Source organism: Capra hircus, chromosome 25 (genome assembly GCF_001704415.2).
Source record: "Capra hircus breed San Clemente chromosome 25, ASM170441v1, whole genome shotgun sequence".
Classification (NCBI taxonomy): domain Eukaryota; kingdom Metazoa; phylum Chordata; class Mammalia; order Artiodactyla; family Bovidae; genus Capra; species Capra hircus.
Window position 1 is genome coordinate 2,742,090 of NC_030832.1, and position 22,580 is coordinate 2,764,669.

Sequence of the window (22,580 nt, forward strand, 5' to 3'; positions counted from 1 at the left end):
TTTCAAAGCAGAAGTTCATTGGAATGTAAATCCCCTAATATTCTTCTTGTCATTCCTGGCTGTTCATAACAAAGATGCGTGAAGTGGAAGTGTGGATCTGGTTGTGTGAGGAGGGGTTTTCAAGTATTGGTGGTGTTAACAAAATAAACACACACACTGAGGGATCTTTTTATATCAAAGCACTGTTGATTTGGTGAAATAAAATCATGGCTGCCATAGCCCCCACCTGTAGCGATAGGGAGAAGCTACCAGAAGTAAGACTGCTAAGGAGACGCAAAGGGAGTCCTTCTTAGTGTCTTTTCTCACTCAGGCCAGTAGCTTTAAGCACAGCAAAATGATTGGAATGATGAAAATATTCTAAAACCAAATTATTTCAGAACATGTGCTAAAAAATCACTGACACGTTCATTAGTTTTACGACATGTAAATTATGTCTCAGTTAAGTTTCCAGGAATGACAGAAGGTGGCAGTATGTTGAATGCAAGAGGACAAAACACTTTGTCTGTTAGGCTAAGAGATAATTAATGGGAGCCCAGTGGTCTGTCCCATCATTTTCAGTGGCCCTTCAGACTAGCCTGAGGTCCCCTTCCCAAAAATTACACCAGCCTTGTTGGGAGAACAGGAGCAGTGTGTTTTCAGTAGTGGAAGGGAGGCCAGAGCCACAAAAGCCTGCGAGAGGCACAGTCTCAGGAAATGGCAGAGCCCAGGAGGTGATGCTGCAGAGAGCTGCATAGTTCATATGAAATGGGGCTGTCCAGGCTAGAGACAGTGTTCAGAAGAGTTTTCAGGTGTTTACATTACGTTTTGGTTCACAGGTGGGCTGTCCTCTTGCTGTGTCTCCTCATGGTGGGAAAGGCTGAGGGAGTTCTAGGGGATCTCTCTTGAGGGCACTAATCCCATTCATGAGGGCTCCATCCTCATGACCTACCTCCTAAGACCATCATGTTGAGGGTTAGGTTTTCAGCACAAGAATTAGGGGAAACACAGACATTCAGATCAAAGCACCTAGTGTGCATGAAATTTGGCTTTGGGCAGACCTAGATTCAACCCCAACTTTAGTTCCCCTTTCAAACCTGTTTCTTCAACTTTATAAAGTTTAAATGCAAGGATCCGAGGTATTTGCCTCCATCATGGTGGATGCCCCTGCACTCGAAGGCAAAAGTCTCCATGGGGCATAAATGCCTCACCCATTAAGAGATCTGGACCCCTCAGGGTGGCTCTGAGGTCTGGTCCAGCCACTATGGCAGTGTGGACCAGTGGGCACGGCTGTCCCTGGCAGAACTGACCAACAGAAAAAGTGGGAGGTGATGAACTGTTCCATACTCCTCTTTACAAACCTTTTCAAAAATCACAGCATCTTACTGGAGGAAAAACAAAGATTCTCCAAACTGCCTGTTGCGTAGTTTCTTCTTCCACACCCTGATGAGCTGTCATCTGAGCTCTTGTTAGAAGTTTTCATGGACAGGGGAACTCATCATAAGGTGCAACATTTTATTTGGAGGGGCATCCTAGTTGCTTTAAGTTCTAAGAAGCTGGACTTCCAGCCACTCAGGCTTGTGCACCTGGAGCCCTGGTTGCTTCTGTGAATACCTTGGAGAGGGGATGGGCCGGTGCAGAGGTCAGGAAGGAGGGGGCTCATGTTACAGACCCATAGGAAGGCTCCATAAACATTGGTCCATCTGAACTCCTGAATGCAGGGAAGAAGTCCACCAGCGCAATGTGTCTTCAGGGTACCTCAGTGACCCAGACACCTCCAGAGCACATGCCTCTGTGTGTCCACTTCTGAGGCACTTACCACACTGAGCAGGACGATTTCCTGGGAAACAGGCTCTCTTCTGGAAGAGATGATAAGAATCCTCTTTGATCCAGGATTAGAGAATCGGAGGTCAAGGATCACACCAGAAGTCAGACACATGCCTTCACGGGGAGAAATCGGAGCTGAGGAGAAAATTCTGATGGAGAAGTTGCTTCTAAAGAGTTAAGGGCGCAGGGGGGCTCCCCTGATGGTCCAGTGGTTAAGCTCCCAATGCAGGGGGCCTGGGTTGGATCCCTGGTCAAGGAACCAGATACTGCATGCCACTAAGACCGGGTGCAGCCAAAATAAATAAATAAAAATAAATGTTAAAAAAAAATAAGAATAAAGAGTAAGGGGTGGGTGGAGGCGGTGGGGGCAACTAGTTAGATCCCAAAGGACTGTTCACCCTGAGTCTGCGGAGGAGCTGAGTGGGAAGTGCTCCCCCACAGCGTATTCAAGCACCTGTTCCTCTTTCATCTTGATTTCCCGCTCAGTCTGGAGCCTTGCCCCAAACCCCAGGGAAAACTCTCCTATGCGCAGTCCTTTGAAACTGTAAGACACTTTCCCCTTGCAACAGGTGGGTTTTACTCAAGGAAATAGTGCCTAAACCAGGACATGTCTTTTCAGTATTTTTAAAAATCCTTTTGGGAACTGCATTCTTATATTAACATCCGGTTTATTTAATTTTTAGTTTGGTTGCATACTGTTGAGAAAATTGCAATGCACATAGATCAGTAGTTGCGAATGCTGATGGTTCTAATAGCTCATCTTACAAGATACTCTGCACAGAAAAGGCAAAAGCAGCTTTACTATCAGGTCTGCACAAAAATACAAAAATACGTCATGCTGATAGCATAAATTATTTTTATGTCTCTGATACATTATTTTGTATATTACATTTAAATATTTTACTGCAGCTTTAAAATACTTATTTTAATTTTTTTTACTTCAAAGACAATTTTTTCAATTGAGATATAATTTACATACCATAACTTCATCCTCTTTTGAAAATAGTTACTTATTTGGCATCACTGGGTCTTAGTTGTAGCACACGGCATCTTGAATCTTCATTGCAGCATGCAAACTCTTAGTTGCAACATATGGGATCTAGTTCCCTGACCAGGGTTTGAACCTGGACCCCCTCCTTTGGGAGCATGGAGTCATAGCCACTGGACCCCAGGGAAGCCCCAAATTCATCCCTTTATAGTACAAAGTTCAGTGGGTTTTTAAAAAAATTATAGTCACAAAGTTGTACAACCAGATCCATGTCTTTGAGAGATGCAAAAGTTGCTTCTTCACAGGGAGTTGGCTAATCACACACATGTTGCTGCAGTTGAACTTGACCAGGAGACAGCCTGGGACAATAAGGTCAGCACTGGGGGAGGCTGAAGAGCCCGGGGCCGTTTCCAGTGCTGCAGGCAGCCACTTACTGAGCTCTGTGATGCTCGCACCTCAGTTGCCTTGTCAGTAAAATGAGGGTGTAAACAGATGCTCCCTAGTTTTCTTTTCAGGTCTACTCTGAGCTGCCCATCAAACCTCAAAAATTTGGTTCTTTCTTGGACCAAAATAAAGGTGACCCTCAGATCAATGGTGTAGATTCTTGTTGGAGGCCTTGGACACAGGATCCCCAGGGAAGAGAAAGCAGAGGGGTAACATCCCAAGGAGAGGAGTTTATCACCCACCTTGTGTTCACTCTCTGGGTCTCTGGCCCTTCTCGCCCAGCATCCTGGTTCCTGGGCTGTCACTGCAAATCCTCCATCCGGGTTGCTGCCTCTTGTCACCCTCTGGGTGTGACACTGAACCCGTGTGGATCTCTTAGGACGGGCCAGAGCGCTCCAGCTCCGGGAGCTCCAGCATCTGCTCCTGGGTGGGCATCTCTGGCCTTAGCCACTGATGGCACAGTCTCCGGAGGTGACTAAGAGCCTCTCTGGCCCAGTTGCCTTATCCTGGCAGAGGGGCCTAATGCACTGACAGGAGCCTTTCAGGACTAGGATGGTGGGCTTGCAGGTTGGATTCCTGCCCCCAGGTGGTATCTTTTATCAGGAGGCTCTCCAGTCCCGGGGAATGGAATTCCAGGGCATCGGAGTTTGCAACCATCTTATGGCTCAAGGGATAGCCTCATACCAGCTGGGACTGAACCTGGTCTCTCTGTCAGGTGTGCTTGGGCTTATAGGTTCTCCCATTTCTGGCTCTTTTTCACCAAAAACAGTACAAGTGATCAGGAAAAGCTTACCATACATGGGGTCAGCTGACACATTAGCTAAGACCTTTGCAGAGTTCTCCATTACGACCCTGTGCCCTTTCCAGAATCCTCCAATCATGATGTCAAGTCAGTGTTTAGCTGTCAGCTCGTCTTGCTGGCCAGGTGCAACCTCTCTCACAGCATAACATACCTCTTCTCTATCGCACTGAACACAGCTATGCTGTCCCCCTTGTTTGTGATTAACAATTTTCCTAGAAAGCTTAGAGAAACTAAACGCATGAGAAGCAACCTTTCTCTCCACAAAGCCACCAACCACCAAGTCACCCAAACCAAAAACTTCCGAGTCATCTCTGACTCCCTGCTCTCTCACTCCACCAAATCATCACTTTTTCCTCCTCAATCTGTCTCGAAGCCACGCCATCTTCCTCATTCCCATGACCCCTCCTTCAGACCCTCATCTTTCGCTCACTCTGTTGCAGTAATCTCCTGAGTGTCTGTCATCTCCGGGTTTGTGCTAATCTGCATCATCTGGCTACAGTCAACCCCACAACTCTGAAAGCCTGTCCTTGCCTTCCTGTCGGTCCAGGCCAGTGCTGTTGGATAAGGGTGGATACCGAAGAAGTTAGATTTGAGAGATAGGTTTGAGGTAGAATTCACAGGACTTGATGATTGAAAGTTTAAGGCACAAAGGAAGGAGTATTGGTTGGCAGCATGAGCAATTGTATGCACGTGGCGCCAGGTACTGGAGGCAAACAGATCAAAGGCTAATAGCATGAGTCTGGTTTTGGATATCTGGGGGTTTTTTGCTTTTTGTTTTTTAAATTTTATTGGCGTATAGTTGATTAACAATGTTGTGTTAGTTTCAAGTGTATAGCAAAGTGATTCAGTTATACATCTGCATATATTCATTTTTTTCAGATTCTCTTCTCAAATAGATTTTCACAGAATACTGAGTAGAGTTCTCTGTGCTATATATATATATATATATAAACCTATTTTATATATAGTAAAACTAGTGGAGGTGATGGAATTCCAGTTGAGCTGTTTCAAATCCTGAAAGATGATGCTGTGAAAGTGCTGCACTCAATATGCCAGCAAATTTGGAAAACTCAGCAATGGCCACAGGACTGGAAAAGGTCAGTTTTCATTCCAATCTCAAAGAAAGGCAATGCCAAAGAATGCTCAAACTACCGCACAATTGCACTCATCTCACATGCTAGTAAAGTCATGCTCAAAATTCCCCAAGCCAGGCTTCAGCAATACGTGAACCGTGAAATCCCTGATGTTCAAGCTGGTTTTAGAAAAGGCAGAGGAACCAGAGATCAAATTGCCAACATCTGCTGGATCATGGAAAAAGCAAGAGAGTTCCAGAAAAACATCTATTTCTGCTTTATTGACTATGCCAAAGCCTTTGACTGTGTGGATCACAATAAACTGTGGAAAATTCTGAGAGATGGGAATACCAGACCACCTGACCTGCCTCTTGAGAAATCTGTATGCAGGTCAAAAAGCAACAGTTAGAACTGGACATGGAACAACAGACTGGTTCCAAATAGGAAAAGGAGTACGTCAAGGCTGTATATTGTCACCCTGCTTATTTAACTCCTATGCAGAGTACATCATGAGAAACGCTGGACTGGAAGAAGCACAAGCTGGAATCAAGATTGCCGGGAGAAATATCAATAACCTCAGATATGCAGATGACACCACCCTTATGGCAGAAAGTGAAGAGGAACTAAGGAGCCTCTTGATGAGAGTGAAAGAGGAGAGCGAAAAAGTTGGCTTAAAGCTCAACATTCAGAAAACAAAGATCATGGCATCCAGTCCCATCACTTCATGGGAAATAGATGGAGAAACAGTGGAAACAGTGTCAGACTTTATTTTGGGGGGGCTCCAAAATCACTGCAGATGGTGACTGCAGCCATGAAATTAAAAGATGCTTACTCCTTGGAAGAAAAGTTATGACCAACCTAGACAGCATATTCAAAAGCAGAGACATTACTTTGCCGACTAAGGTCCGTCTAGTCAAGGCTATGGTTTTTCCAATGGTCATGTATGGATGTGAGAGTTGGACTGTGAAGAAGGCTGAGCGCCGAAGAATTGATGCTTTTGAACTGTGGTGTTGGAGAAGACTCTTGAGAGTCCCTTGGACTGCAAGGAGATCCAACCAGTGCATTCTGAAGATCAGCCCTGGGATTTCTTTGGAAGGAATGATGCTAAAGCTGAAACTCCAGTACTTTGGCCACCTCATGAGAAGAGTTGATTCACTGGAAAAGACTCTGATGCTGGGAGGGATTGTGGGCAGGAGGAGAAGGGGACGACCGAGGATGAGATGGCTGGATGGCATCACGGACTCAATGGACGTGTGTTTGAGTGAACCCCGGGAGTTGGTGATAGACAGGGAGGCCTGGCGTGAGCGATTGATGGGGTCGCAAAGAGTCGGACACGAGTGAGCAACTGAGCTGAACTGAACTGAATATGTGTATGCACATCCGAAGCTCCTGATTTATCCCCCCACATACTTTGGTAACCATAAGTTTATTTTTTACATCTGTGAGTATGTAACATTTATTTTCTAAATAAGTTCATTTGTATCTTTAAAAAAAAATTAGATTCCACAATGAGTAATATATGACATTTGTCTTTCTCTAACTTACTTCACTTAGTATGCCAATCTCTAGGTCCGTCCATGTTGCTGCAAATGGCATCATTTCATTTTTATGGCAGAGTAGTATTGCACTGGGCATGTTTTTTGATGCCTCAGAGACCCCAAAGGAAGATCTCTTATTGGCAGTTGATACAGGGATTTAGGGTGCAGGACACAGGAATAATTGGAGCTAGACATAAAGGGAGGTATTTGTAGTCACGGAAGCAGGGAACCATGCACGCAGGTGATCCCAGGCTACACTCAAACCAGAAGGATGCTAGAAGTCGGCTGGGAGCACACAGAAGTCATGCAAGACTGGCATTAATTCTAGAAAGAAGTGTCAACTTTTAAAACAAGACACAACTTAAAAGTTGTGAATCAAGTTTATTCAGTGTCTTACTAAGGACTACAGCTGGGGAAACAGCTTCTCAGCTCTGAGAAACTGTTCTGGAGAAATTAGGGGTGAGGTCACGATATATGTGATTTTAACACAGGGGTATGCAGCACACCCCTTCTTAGAAAGTACAGGTATCTTAATGTTTTTAGTGTTTTTCTAAGTACAGTAAGATATAAGAATTTGGATTCATAGAATTTTCTCCTAAAAATATCTTAATTATCTGAAGGTTTGTTCTGCCGGTTTTCCCATAGCAGAGTGCCCAATTCCTGAGCTCCGCCCTGAATTCCTTTCAGGGCTTGTTCAAAGTCATTGACTACCCTGGCTAAACACTCAAGATTTGTAGCACTGGATAGGCAACAATACTCCTTAGCTGGCAGACTACACCATACCCAGGGCAAGTGAGGTCAAAGTATGCCTTTTGACAACTCAAACAGGCAGGGCGCGTCCGTAACTTCGCGTTGCCAAAACGGTGTTAGGGCCAGGGAGGTGGCATCAAGCTCCTCCCGTCCCCGGGGCAGTCGGCGCATAGTCGTGCGAGATCCAGGGTTGGGGGTGACGGATAGGCACACCCGCCTAACCCTCTCGCTGGTGCCTGGGCACCATGAACCTCGGCAAACACTCTCACCCGGCCGCCCAGCCCCTGCAGAGGCCTCCTCTCCCTGGGTAGTAGGGGTTGGCCGGGAGCCAGGCAAAGCGCTCACTGAGCCTGCAGCTCCCCACACTCTGGCTGCTCTAGGAGCGCGCAAATGTACCGCCCAAAGAGAGCGCCGGAAGTAAGCGCACGAGTTCCGGTTCCCAGCCTGTGGGCCGCTCTAGCGCGTCTCGCCTCGTTGGTATTTGCAGCCGGCTTGCACAGCTCGGGTCGAAGGCCGCAAGATTGTTCCGAGCCCGCGCAAACCCACGTGTGAGCCCCACTTCGCGAGTCTTGCTTCTAGTCCTTGCTCCAGGTGGAGGCGCACGCGGGTCTTCGCTGGCCTGCGGGGTCGGAGGTGCTGCCGCCGTGGAGCCGAGACTGCAAAGGAAGTTCACTTCTAATGCAGTTTCCTGGAGTAGCTCTGGAATTTTCTTCTGACTTCCGTTTTACCTCCGTTATTAAATGGCCCGAAGTCATTCGTTAACCCCCTGCAAACCACAATCCCGCCAGTCTTCAAAATTCATCTCATTGCCATCTAAAACTATGGAAGTGTAAAGAAGAAAATTTTTTTTATTAAAGTTCACCTCATTGCCAACGTTCATTAAAAAAAACCATTTATTAGGGGTCAAATTGGCACATCAGATAAGACAGGCACTGCCCAGTGAGAGCCTGCACTGACGCGAATACACCAAAAACTGTAAAAGTCAAAATATTAAACAGCACAAGTGCCTCCAACAGACATACTGACATACTTCTAAGGGGTCCAAAGGAACTAGAGATTGCAGCATATTCTCAGGTTTATATGTATATATATATATATATATATATATATAGTCATTTCCCCACCCTCCTCAGACTACACAAGGAAATATGTCAAAAAATAAGACAGAACTCCTGCAGTCAGATTGGGCTCTGAAAGGATGGATCAAATATCAAGTCATCTTGATATCAGATCAACAGCTTTCTCAACCTGCAAAACTAAAACAATGGATATACACATTTCTAATGAAGATAATTTATTCACTGTTTAAACAGATGGTCCAAGCAAAAACACTTTCCAACTGAAATCCTATAGGCATAACAAGTTTAATGAACAATTTCAAATAGACTCTTTATTCAGATTAAACTGTAACCTGCTTAGCACACATATGCAGTAAATTGGCAGATTACTTTGAGCAAAATCTGGAGTATCATTATACATCATGTTGTAGTCATCAGAACAATGCTGCTTAATTATACAGAACTGCAAGGTCAGACTCAGAATGTCATTGGTGGTGAAATGTCACTTGTTTTTAGTTTTAACTCCCTGAATTACTGTGTTAATCATATTCTGTGTTAAATGGGGAGATGTGAATAGACTATTACCTACTGCAGTAAAGCTGTAAACAAAATTATTTTTAGTTCAAGAATAACAATTCCACAGTTTTTTAAATTACAAAACATCAAACGTTGACATCTGAATGTTATTGGAATAATGCTGTTTTCATCAGTGATGGCTGTTACAAACCTGACATTCTAGCAATCACATTAAGGACTTGTCTGACACACATTTTCACCGCTACATCAATAACAAAACCCACGACATTTGTTCAATGGTTGATTTCCTCAGTACAAAGTTTTCATTCTGCATGTGTCAACATCCATGCTGCAAAATGTTGTGAACCAATTGTTCCTAGCAATAGACTTCTGCACTTAGTTTTTCATCCTGAACTTTCATCCAAATATTCATTAAAACTAACATGGTAGGCTAATGATATCTCTGCGTTAATGACCATCTGTGGACTCTGTCAGTTAACACTGTGAACAGAAGGGTAAAAAAGCCATCATCATAAAAACAGCATGTGTCTCACTGATGGACACGGACTGCTTCCTTCAACTCCTTGGGCTCAGAACCTCTGGTTCTTTAACGTTAACAACAATTCCATTTAACAATATTTTGCTCCAGTATTTATATGTAACAGTAGTATCTAGAGACCTATATATTTTCAAGTATTTTGATTAAACAATTTATATGTATCTTCCTTTAGATTTGAGGAAGAGAACCTTTTTTTAAAAACCAAAACTCAACTAAAACCTTAAAGGCTGTACTCTGTAGAGTCTGCAATCTCTGATTATAGGGATGGGGTTTGAACTTGAAGTCCTGGGGAGTCTCTCTGTTGCTTTGTAACCATACATGTAAGTCAGGCTTGGGATGAAGTGCTAAGGGAGTGAAGCACGTGCACAGGGCAGCCGTCATGATGAGCATCCTTACCCGCCTGTCTCAGTCCCCAGCTGCCTGCAGTTTTAACACCTGGTGCAAATGCCAGCTTACAACACAATGTGGCTGAGAGACCCAAGGTTAAATGCTGGCTTCAGTACCTTGCTATTTTTGTGTGTGGGCAAGGTACTGCTTTTACCCTCTGTGGGCTCTACTTCCGTTTTATGAAGTGAGGATAGTCCTTTTCTGTCAGATTTATTCTGAAGAGTAAATTAAATGATAAACAAAGTATCGAGTGTGCAGACTAAACAAGAGTTAGAAAATGTGTATCATTCTTTGGTTCATACAAATGGAACCTGGATAGTAATTGAGTTAGAATTCTGCCTTCAGTGGCTGTGAAATTGACTAGGCTTCCTTGGTTATAAAACAGAAACCTTGGTGTCTAAATCAAGGCTGTGGTGAAAATTAAATGGTATATTACATGGAATGTGTGTACAGTGCTTAGTACAGTGCCTGGCACATAAAGGGTAATTGTGCTCCAGTTTTCAGTACATATACTGAGAAACACAAACATTAATGAAAATTTGCTATATCTACACAGTGTTTTGTGAATGGGTTTGCTGATTGAGAGTAAGATGTGTTTTCAACCTGAAATTTCTCCCACACCTGGTACATTTAAAAGGTTCCTCTCCCGTGTGACTCTTCTGGTGGCATGCAAGCTCTGAGTCCAAAATAAAACTTTCCGTGCATGTTTTGGGTTTATGGGGCTTTTCCCCTCTGTGAGTGCTCTGATGAGAGATAAGCTCAGAGGTAGAATGAAAGGTCTTCGAACACTCGGGACACTTTAAGGGTTTGAATTTTGAGAATGAAAGCAATTTCCCCTCAATTGCTGTAGTGTTCAGATTGTCCTTGTGGCCTCTCCCGGGAAGGTATACGAAGGCTGCCCAAAGCATTTCCTGCTGGGACTGCACAGCTGCTGGGTGGCTGACCTGTGCTTTTCCTCGGGCAAAGCAAGATTTGTTTTCTGACCAACATATTTATCGCCGGCTTTTGTGGCAGTGTGGGTTTTCTGATGCTGTGACAGTCCCCGGAGCTTCGTGAACCCCCTTCCACATATGCCATACCTATGGATTTTCTCCTTCAGGTGGGTCTTCCTGTGCTGAGACAGGTGCGAGGGCTGGCGGAAGCTGCTGCCACACTGTGTAAAATTATGGCTTCTCGCCAGTGTGGTTTCTCCTGTGAGCTCTCAGGTTGGATCTGTGATTGAAAATCTTCCTGCAGTCATCACATTTACACTTTTTCTTTCCTACATGTGTTTTCTGATGCCAAACGAGGTATGAACTATCAGTGAAGCTTTGGTCACATTCAGGACACTTGTATGACTTTTTGGTTTCTTCTTTGGGAAATAGAAGAATTTTGAGAAGGGCTCTGGTTCTTAAACTTTGAGCTAGTTCTATCTTCGGGGTGTGGTTTTCAATGGTAACTAAAAGGCTTCTGAACCTTTCCTTGCAAGCAGAAGTTCCACCTGCTATTTTCCTTTCAAAGTTTCCAGCTCCATGCTCAGAGCATTTTTCTGGGTAATAGATGAGGGGTACAGCAAGGGAACATTTTTCTAGGGCAAGCTCTTAAGTCCCATAGATTCTAGATGTAGCTGCTGATTAATCTCAATCTTATCATCTTCTGCTGATAAAAACAAAACAAAATATAAACACTCTCAAGTAGTACTGGGGTTACACAGAGGGCCAGGAAGTTGTAGGATGGCTGACAAAACTCAGGCCTGCCAGAAAGAAAAAAAATTCATTCCTTTTTAGTGTTCTCCCAAATATTCATAATTTATAAAGCCAATATGTCAATCCAAAAGGGATTTTCTTTTCCTTCCAAAGCAACAGCCCTACGATTGCCCCAATTTGCTGCCTAGAAAGGATTTCTGGGCTGCAGGGCAGTGTGTGGAAACCCAGTCCTCAGTGGTTTTGCTGATTCAAGAAAACCAAATTCAGGAAAGTCAGTGCAGCTAGAATGTGATGGCAAAATACCAGAGAAGAGGACAGATGTCCAGGCAGTGAGCTCTGGGCATCTAGATGGGGTCCCCTTAAGACTCTGGCTGCATATTAATCTGTATATGCATGTGAGGAAACAACCCCAGGCCCAGGAAAAACCCACCAAAAAGGAATAGAAAGAGCAATCTCCAGAGTTCACAAAACACTTCAGTAGTTCATCTTCCAAAGTGGAGACAGTCCCTGCTGCACAAAGCATCAGGCAGTATCCTTAGACACTGCCTTAGCAGGAGGCCAAATCAGCCCTAGATTAAAGATTGCTCTGAACACACCCTAACAGAACAAAAATCAAGACTTGAAAGGATATTTATTCCAAGTAACTTAAATTAGCACCCCACACCAAAGTCCGAAAACTGTTCTGAAAAAAACAACAAAACCCAGCATCCAACAACATAAAACTCACAATGGCCAACATCCAATAAAAAATTACTGGGCATGGAAGCAAGCAGAAAAATATGACCCGTGATATATTCAAAAGCAGAGACATTACTTTGCCAACTAAGGTCCATCTAGTCAAGGCTATGGTTTTTCCAGTAGAAGTCATGTATGGATGTGAGAGTTGGACTGTGAAGAAGGCTGAGCGCCGAAGAATTGATGCTTTTGAACTGTGGTGTTGGAGAAGACTCTTGAGAGTCCCTTGGACTGCAAGGAGATCCAACCAGTGCATTCTGAGGAGATCAGCCCTGGGATTTCTTTAGAAGGAATGATGCTAAAGCTGAAACTCCAGTACTTTGGCCACCTCATGCGAAGAGTTGACTCATTCATTGGAAAAGACTCTGATGCTGGGAGGGATTGGGGGCAGGAGGAGAAGGGGACGACCGAGGATGAGATGGCTGGATGGCATCACGGACTCGATGGACGTGAGTCTGAGTGAACTCTGGGATTTGGTGATAGACAGGGAGGCCTGGCGTGCTGCGATTCATGGGGTCGAAAAGAGTCAGACACAACTGAGCAACTGAACTGAACTAGAAGCAAAATCAGTCAACAAAAGCAGACCCAGAAATGACAGATGACAAAACTAGTAGAAAGAACATTTAAAGAGCTATTATAAATGTGCTTCACATGTTCAAGAAGTTAGAGGAAAACAACATGATGAAGAAGTAGAAAATATAAAATGTGAGTTATGGGAAAGTTCAAATAGTCAACCCTAGTCAAGGATAAAATTTACTCAGGCATGGGGACATTTCTACATATAGCTCCTTTTAAGTGAGAAAGGCACACCATTCCCTACGATTAAAGCAATTTCCAACTTTTTAAAAATTTCCAAATAATAGTAACCCATACTAATGGAACTTCACAAGTAAAATTATGAATTGACCATAACAAATATTTGGAATGATTACCAGGTACTGCCGTGTCTTGTGCAAAACCATAGTCACTGTAATAGCCAGGAATTTTGCCCTTTTTTTGGCCACACCCTTTGGCTTGCCGGATTTTAGTTCTCCACCTGGGCAGTCCTAACCACTGGACCACCAGGGAATTACTGATTTTTGCCTAAGACTCATCTCACCCTTTGAAAAATCACACTCTCATTCAAGTTATTGTCATTTCCACATAAATAATTCAAGGATAGGTCCCACTCTCCCATACCAACAAGTGGATGAGATATGCAATGCTTATTTAACTTATATGCAGGGTACATCATGAGAAACGCTGGACTGGAAGAAACACAAACTGGAATCAAGATTGCCAGGAGAAATATCAATAACCTCAGATATGCAGATGACACCACCTTTATGGCAGAAAGAGAAGAGGAACTAAGGAGCCTCTTGATGAAAGTGAAAGAGGAGAGCGAAAAAGTTGGCTTAAAGCTCAACATTCAGAAAACGAAGATCATGGCATCCGGTCCCATCACTTCATGGGAAATAGATGGAGAAACAGTGGAAACAGTGTCAGACTTTATTTTGGGGGGCTCCAAAATCACTGCAGATGGTGACTGCAGCCATGAAATTAAAAGATGCTTACTCCTTGGAAGGAAAGTTATGACCAACCTAGATAGCATGTTGAAAAGCAGACACATTACTTTGCTGACTAAGGTCCATCTAGTCAAGGCTATGGTTTTTCCAGTAGTCACGTATGGATGTGAGAGTTGGACTGTGAAGAAGGCTGAGGGCCAAAGAATTGATGCTTTTGAACTGTGGTGTTGGAGAAGACTCTTGAGAGTCCCTTGGACTGCAAGGAGATCCAACCAGTGCATTCTGAAGGAGATCAGCCCTGGGATTTCTTTGGAAGGAATGATGCTAAAGCTGAAACTCCAGTACTTTGGCCACCTCATGCAAAGAGTTGATTCATTGGAAAAGACTCTGATGCTGGGAGGGATTGGGGGCAGGAGGAGAAAGGGATGACAGAGGATGAGATGGCTGGATGGCATCACGGACTCGATGGACGTGAGTCTGAGTGAACTCCGGGAGATGGTGATGGACAGGGAGGCCTGGCGTGCTGCGATTCATGGTGTTGAAAAGAGTCGGACACGACTGAGCGACTGAACTCAACTGAACTGAATCCTAGAAAGTTCCAAAACACAGGAAACAATTGTGTTACCAATCAAGGCCTTGTCCTCAAAACACTCCTGTGTCGCTTCTCTGCTGAGGGACCTCTGGGCAGGGTGCAGACTCACACACTCCTCTTGAGAAAAATAGACAGCCAGGTCCTCAAACAACACTGGTCCCTGAAACAACAGGACAGCCCATCTCAGGCCAAGCCAGAAAGCTACTACCTTACTCAGTCTGGGAATGCTGAGAAAAGCTAGAAATATCAGAGGCAAGAGCTTGTTGGAAAAGGTACCTGACTGCTGGGGTGGGGTTATGAGTGGGTTCTGAGGGCTGGAGGTAGGATTTAGGAAGGAGGGAGTAAAAATAGATGTAATTTTGGAGGCAGTAGTGTAAGGACCAAAACGGTAAACCCTGAGAAGTTCTGGAAGAGTCTGTTAGAAGAGAATAGAGGGAACCACTCTCAGCACGGGAGTTAAGTAGCGTTGCTCTAAGGCAGCGCTACCCATTCTTTTTGGCACTAGGGACTGGTTACACAGGAGACAGCCTTTCCACAGCCAGAGGTGGGGGGATGGGGAGGTGGTGGATTTGGGGATAATTCAAGCACATTACATTTATTGTGCACTCTACATCTGTTATTACATCAGCTCCACCTCAGATCATCAGGCATTAGACATTAAATTCTGGAAGTTGGGGACCCTTGCTCTAAGAGAAAGGAGATGAATGAGCAGCCCAGGAAGAATCACAAAGCGAACACGAGGTCTAGGATTCTCCCAGTATCTTTCCCTCTCCTTCTTCCTCCTGACACTAATTGTTAAGCGCAGTCACATCCAGGCCTATTTCTCCTGCGCTAAATTCACCAGTTCTATAAATCCTATAGAATTCTGGTGTGATTAAGAACCACCTGGGGTTTCTGTTCACTCAACAGGTGTGGAATAAAGCTTAGAAAACTGTTTAAGTTTGAGCAGCATTTCAGAAATACTCTGAGGTACTCTTACGTAGTCTCCTATGCGCCCTGTTCCCAGTTGGACGTTCTAAAAGGCCGGTTCTGATTAGCCATTTCTTCTCTCTGTCTTAGGTAGGAACAAAGACAGCTTGGTAAAAGCGCTCACGGGGATCAGGAGCCCTTGCATCACGACCGGCATGCCTAACCCTCTTCTACAAGAGGCCAGGCGGAGGCCAGAAAGGAGCGACCGGACCCTGGACCAAGAGAAGGGACCTGGTCTCATCTGGGCCATGGTTGTAGGGAGTGTGGATGCCATCTTGGGGGTGGGTGGGGTGGTGGTAGTGCATTCTTTCAGTCGCCACAGGGACCTCGGGGCAGATAAGGGAGGAGAGAGAATAGTCCTGCTGCTGCTGCTAAGTCGCTTCAGTCGTGTCCGACTCTGTGCGACCCCATAGACGGAAGCCCACCAGGCTCCCCCGTCCCTGGGATTCTCCAGGGAAGAACACTGGAGTGGGTTGCCATTTCTTTCTCCAATGCATGAAAGTGAAAAGTGAAAGTGAAGTCGCTCAGTTGTGTCCGACCCTCAGCGACCCCATGGACTGCAGCCTTCCAGGCTCCTCCATCCATGCGATTTTCCAGGCAAGAGTACTGGAGTGTGTTGCCATTGACTTCTCCGGAGAATAGTCCTTGGAGGGGCCAATTCGGCTGTCGAACTCCTCCACGCACCCCCTTCGCTTCCCTGAATCCTTTAAGACCTTAGGCGATAACTCCTCTTCCGGGCTCAGCTTCGGAAAGGCAGACTCCCGGCCTGGTCGGGCCCCACCTAGGGCTCCGAGACTAAAAACCTCAGAAAGCCTGCAAAAGCAACAAAAGCAACGCGCAGCTGAAACTGGAGACCGGGAGCCGAAGCACAACCAAGCTCCTACGCTCCCTTACGCTAGACCTGCCGAGAAATCCGCGGGACGCGGTCCATCCTCGTGCTTTTCCGCAGCTCTGCCCTGTGATTGGCTAGCGTGATCTCAGAGGGGCTTGTCCCTTTTGAATATCGACCAATCGGGCGCCTTAACAGAAGATCTGAGGCTCACCGGGCATTCTGGGAGATATAGTTTTCCCTCGGTTTTCCCAAGCATTTCCGGTTCCGCTACTTGGGTCTCCTCTGTGAGCTCCCTACTAGCCGACCTGAGGAAGTGGAACGTTAGCTTGACCACGGAGGGAGGGGCGTAATGTTTCAAGGAAGAAGGAGAGTAAGCAGATGAAGAGAATCCGGTACCCGAAGAGTATCGGCTCTGAAATGTGGGTTCGGCAGGCATTGTCCCATGGGTCCTAAACTTCGGTCGAGCCGGGGTGAGGTCTCTGAGTGGCCAGGAGTACGGGTTCTAGTCTTGACCTGTGTCTTGGGTGGACTGCGAGGCGGTGGAATGTAAATAGGTATCATCTGCGTGGGCAGAGTTCAGGTTGGCATAGGCGGGATTGCTGATATGTCCAAAGGATTCTAGGGGCATTGTGCCCGGGGAATGCAGCCCAACCGTCCCAGATTGAGCTCAGAGCCACAACGGGCCTCAAGCGGCAGTAGAGCCATCCGATTGCTTCAATGGACATTGTAGGCCACCTAATACTTCACAGTCGATCTGCCCCATTACCACATATATCCTCTTTACTGGCACTGGGTGCCGTAGTGTAGGGGTGTGGTATTAGAAATTTGAGCTCCTTCCGCAGCTCTGCACTAATTGCTTGTGACCTTTTGGCCTGTATATCAATACAGCTTTGCCTTCCCCAGGTGAAAAAATATCAGAATATCTCTCTTCAGAGGGCAGTTTCAAAGAAGTTTTCAGTTTACAAATGTGTTTGCAAAAACACGGATGATATTATCTTCATAGAAAATTCTGAGTACGTCTCATATTTTCTTGGGAGGATGCACCTTTCTCTTCTGTTCACGTTCCAGTCTCTAGATCTTAGTCAGGAGGTCACATAACCACACCTAGCTCAAAGGAGGCAGGTAAGCTAGTAGTACTCTGGCAGCCCACACCCAGCTAAAAAGCACAAGTGCTATTACAGTGACAGAGAGGGAGGAAGCAGATATTGGAGACAGCTGGCAGTAAGTGCCATGGAGATATGTTGAAAATGGAAAAAGATGAATGGAAATGGATGGGAAGACATGAAGAATTACAGTAGAGAAAAATTGCAAATGACATAATTTCTAAGTATTTTTCCTCTTTTGCAGGCGGAAACATTGCAGCCAATTAAGATGCTATATAGAAGTTTTTGATAACATGGGGAAATGTTTCCAGTGTAAGTTTAAAAATGTGATACCAAGTTGTACATAAAATGCCAACATAATTAAAAATGTATTGAGGGACTTCCCTGGTGGTCCAGTGGTTAAGACTCCACACTCCCAAAGCCAGGGCCCCAGGTTAAATTTTTTTTTTTTTTTCAAAGACTGTTTCCCTTCCTCTTATAACCTGCTTACCAAGTTTCTGGTTATCGATCTAATTTCCCAGGAACACTAAGAGAAGAGGTGTCTGGAGCAGGAGTAGGAGCAGTCCAGTGACTCTTAACTATCAGAAAGTAAGCCAGAATTTAGTTTAAACCTCACTCTTCTGTGATTCTGATGGGTAAGCCCAGTCTCAGGGTACACTGACAGAAAAATGGAGAATCAGATCCTCCCAATATACTATCCTGACCCTCTTAGTCCAGGCTAAGTGACTCTGTCTCAATTTTAATTGCAGAAATCAGTATCATCCTTTGTCATCCAAGTATACACTTGCATCATTTTTCAGCCAAAGGAATTTTTTTTTTGGAAGCAACTTACTTGATTCCTGGTTGAACTATCTTTGACCCATGCAAATTTTCCCCTTTCACTTATTTTCCAATACAAATGTGATAAAGTCTTTGCTTCTTTAGACTTAGTGTATCCAGAGAGTTGTGGGGGCTTCTTTGTTGCTTTTTTGTTGTGGTGGTGATAGTTGTTTTTTGGCCATGCCACCCAGCTTGTGGAATCCTAGTTCTCAGACCAAGGACTGAACCCAGAGAAATCACCAAGTCCTAGTCACTAGATCACCGGAAATTCCCTAGAGAGATTGTTTGCCCATGTAGATCTATTTTATGGATTTTTCTCTTTTCATTGTGGTTTATTACAGAATATTGAATAAATTTCCCAGTGGTATACAGTAGGACCTTATTGTTTATTTATTTTATATATAGTAGTTTGTATTTGCTAATCCCAGACTCTTAAATTATTCCTCCACCACTCCCTTTCTCCTTTGGTAATATATGCCCAAGACTAGGATTGCTGGATCATATGACAACTCTATTTTTAGTTTTCTAAGGAGCCTCCATATTGTTCTCCATAGCGGCTGCATAATTTACATTCCTATCAACATTGTAGGAGGTTCTGCTTTTCTACACACCCTCTCCAATTTGTTATTTGGCTGCTTGAGGTGAACAGCCGGCTCACTTGAGAAGACCCTGGTGCTTGGAAAGATTGAAGGGAAAAGGAGAAGGGGGAAGCAGAGGATGATGTGGTTAGATAGCATCACTGACTCAGTGGACGTGAATCTGAGCAAATTCCGGGGTGAAGGACAGGGAAGCGTGGTGTGCTGCAGTCCAAAGAGTTGGACATGACTTAGCGACTGAACAATGACAATTAACAAGACTTCAAATTGTGTAGTTGATTTACAATGTTGTGTTAATTTCAGGTATATATCACAGTGATTGAGTTATACATACATTGAATCTTTTTCAGGTTCTTTACCCATATAGGTTATTACAAAATACTGAATAGAGTTTCCTGTGCTATACAGTAGGTCCTTGTTGGTCTGTCGATGGACATTTAGGTTGCTTCCATGTCTTGGCCATTGTAAACAGTGCTACAGTGAACATTGAGCTGCACGTATCTTTTCTTTTTTAATTATTATTAGAGTATGGTTGCTTTACAATGTTGTTAGTTTCTACTGCACAGCAAAGTGAATCAGCTTTACATATATACATAGATCCCCTCTTTTTTGGCTTTCTTTTCCATTTAGGTCACCAACAGAGCACTGAGTAGAATTCCCTGAGCTATACAGTGTTCTCATTAGTTGCCTATTTTATACACAGTATCAATAGTGTATATATGGGCAATCCCAATCTCCCAATTCATCCCACCTCCCACCCCCCTTGGTGTCCATACATTTATTTTCTACATCTATGCCTCTATTTCTGTTTTGCAAATAAGATCATCAGTACCATTTTTCTAGATTCTATATACATGCATTAATATATGCTATTTGTTTGTCTCTTTCTGACTTACTTCACTCTGTATGACAATCTCTAGGTCCAGTCATATCTCTACAGATGACCCAATTTCATTCCTTTTTATGGCTGGATAATATTCCAATGTATATATGGTACACATCTTCTTTATCCATTCCTCTGGTTTTTAAATTTTTTAATTTTTATTTACTTTTGGTTGTGCTGGGTCTTCATTGCCCATGCACAGGCTTTCTCTGGTTGCAGTGATCAGGGTCTCCTCTTCGTCACAGAGCATGGGATTCTCATTGCAGTGGCTTCTCTTGTTGCAGAGCACAGCTTCCAGTTGCGTGGGCTTCAGTAGTTGCAGCGCACAGGCACACGAGTTACAGCTCGCAGGCTCAGTAGTTGTGGCACATGGGCTTAGTTGCTCCATGGAATGTGGGATCTTCCCGAACCAGGGATCAAACCCATGTCCCCTGCATTGGCAGGCCAGTTCTTAACCAGTGGACAACTAGGGAAGTTCTATCCATCCCTTTGTTGATGAACATTTAGGTTGCTTTCATGTCCTGGCAATTGTAAATAGTGCTGCAATGAACATTTGGGTGCATGTATCTTGTTGAAGTATGGTTTTCTCTAGATAAACGCATAGAAGTGCAATTGCTGGCTTTTTATTTGTAGATTTTTAAATGAGGGTCATTCTGACCTGTGTGAGATTGTACCTCGTAGGTTTGATTTGCATTTCTCTAATAATTAGCAGAGCTGAGCATCTTTTCATGTGCCTATTGGCCATCTGTATGTCTTCTTTGGAGAAATGTCTGTTTAGATCTCCTCCCCATTTGATTGGGTTGTTTTTGTTGTTGAGTTGTATGAGCTGTTTGTATATTAAAAAAAAATTATTTAGTCTGTGCTGGGACTTAGTTGTGGCTTGAGTTGTATGAGCTGTTTGTATGTTTAAATTTTTTTTTTTAAATTTAGGCTGTGCTTGGACTTAATTGTGGCATGTGGGGTCTTCAGTTGTGGTCTAGTTCCCTGACCAGGGATGGAACCTGTGCCCCCTGCATTGGGAACATGGAGTCTTAGTCACTGGACCACCAGGGAAGTCCCTGTTTGTAAATTTTTTGAAATTAAGCCCTTGTCAGTCACATAATTTAAAAATATTTTCTCCTAGTTGTCTTTTCATTTTGTTTATGGTTTCCTTTGCTGTGCAAAAACATGTAAGCTTGATTAGGTCCCATTTGTTTTTTATTTTTGCTTCTATTTCTATTGCCTTGGGAGACTGACCTAAGAAAATATTGCTACGATGTATGTCAGGGAATGTTTTGCCTATGATCTCATCTAGGAGTTTTGTGTCTTATATTTAAGTCTTTAAGCCATTTTGAGTTTATCTTTGTGTATAGTGTAAAGGTGTGTTCTAACTTCATTGATATACATGCCGCTGTCCAACTTTCCCAACACCACTTGCTGAAGAGACTGTTTCCCCCATTGTATATTCTTGCCCCGGTGTTGAAGATTAACTGACCATAGTCACGTAGTTTATTTCTGAGCTTTCTGTTCTGTTCCGTTGATCCATATGTCTGTTTTTGTGCAAATACTACACTGTTTTGATTACTGTTGCTGGGAGGATTATGCCTCCAGCTTTGTTCTTTTCCCCCAGGGTTGCTTTGGTAATTTTGGGTATTTTATAGTTCCATATAAATTTTAGGATTACTTTTTCTAATTTTGTGAAAGATATCACAGTTAATTAAATAACAGGGATTGCATTAAATCCATAGATTGCTTTGAGTAGCCCAAGCATTTTAACATTAATTCTTCTAATCCAAGAGCATGGGATCTCTTTCCATTTATTTGAATAGTCTTCAGTTTCCCTTATTATTTTATAGTTCTCAACATCTAAGCCTTTTACCTCCTTAGTCAGACTTATTCCTAAATATTTTTGGGGGGGCAGTTTCAAAAGGGATTTTTTTATTTTGCTCTCCCTTTCATTGTTAGTGTGAAGAAATGCAGTGGATTTCTGTTTGATCCATGCAAATGTTAATAAACCCATCAGAACCATGAGTCAGAACAATCCATTTCACCTCAAGCCAGTCTCCTGGAGCCTTTCTCCTCTCCTGGGAGTGCTCCAAGGATAGTCCCGTGTCCTCTCAGGCAAAGCAGATGCTGGTCAACAAGCTGTGTGTAGAACTTGCCATGAAGTGGCTTCTTCATGCTCTGTTTCTGGGATCCTGAAAAAATGTTTTTGAGGTCTACCTGGAAAGTCTGGTTTTGGAAACCCAGTTGTTTTCCTGGGTGTCAGGAAGGTTGTGATCCAAGAGAATGCATCATAGTTTAATTTGTTTATTCATTTATTTATTTTGGCTTGCGCATGGGCATTGAGCAGGGACTTCTCTAGTTGGGGTGCGAAGGAGCTTCTCTTGCTGTGGAGCTTGGTTTCTAGAGTGTGTGGACTCAGTAGTTGCAGCTCTCGGGCTTAGTTATCCCACAGCATGTGGGATCTTAGTTCCCCGATCAGGGATTGAAGCCTCATCCCCTGCATTGGAAGGCAGATTCTTCTCTTTTTTTTTACCTTTATTTTCGAAGGCAGAGTCTTAACTACTGGACCATTAGGGAAGTCCCAGTGCATCATGGCTTTAAATGAATCTGGAACTGAAAAGCACGTTTTGTTTTTAAATTTACATTCACTAACTAATTTGAACGAGAGAATGATCATCTTAAAGCCAGTGATCTCTTAGATTACTTGGAAGAAATATCTCAAAACACACCAGTAACAGAGAAAAAGAAACCAGGAAGGCAGAGACTTAAGAGGACCAATCCATATTGAGCTCAGTGCCAATCAGATTTCCCTGAGCCAGTTCCTGTGGTCAGGAGATGCCCCTTCCTGCCTGTGGTCTCTAAGGTCTGAGCCTGCATTTTAAGTACACCCAGGTGATGCTAATACTGCTGGACCACAAGACAGCACTTTGAGTAGCAAGAACCTTGGCGGGGTTTGCC

At 44.0% G+C, this 22,580-nt stretch overlaps 1 protein-coding gene across 1 annotated transcript; it reads right to left on the reverse strand.

The window, feature by feature from the left end:
• Positions 10,467-14,853, reverse strand: ZNF597 (zinc finger protein 597; the record flags this gene model as incomplete). Its single annotated transcript, XM_018039857.1, is given in 5 exon segments — positions 10,467-10,789; positions 10,903-11,084; positions 11,086-11,500; positions 11,503-11,556; positions 14,469-14,853. Coding segments are annotated over 5 exon segments (1,359 nt in total), but the record flags the coding sequence as incomplete, so codon positions are not given.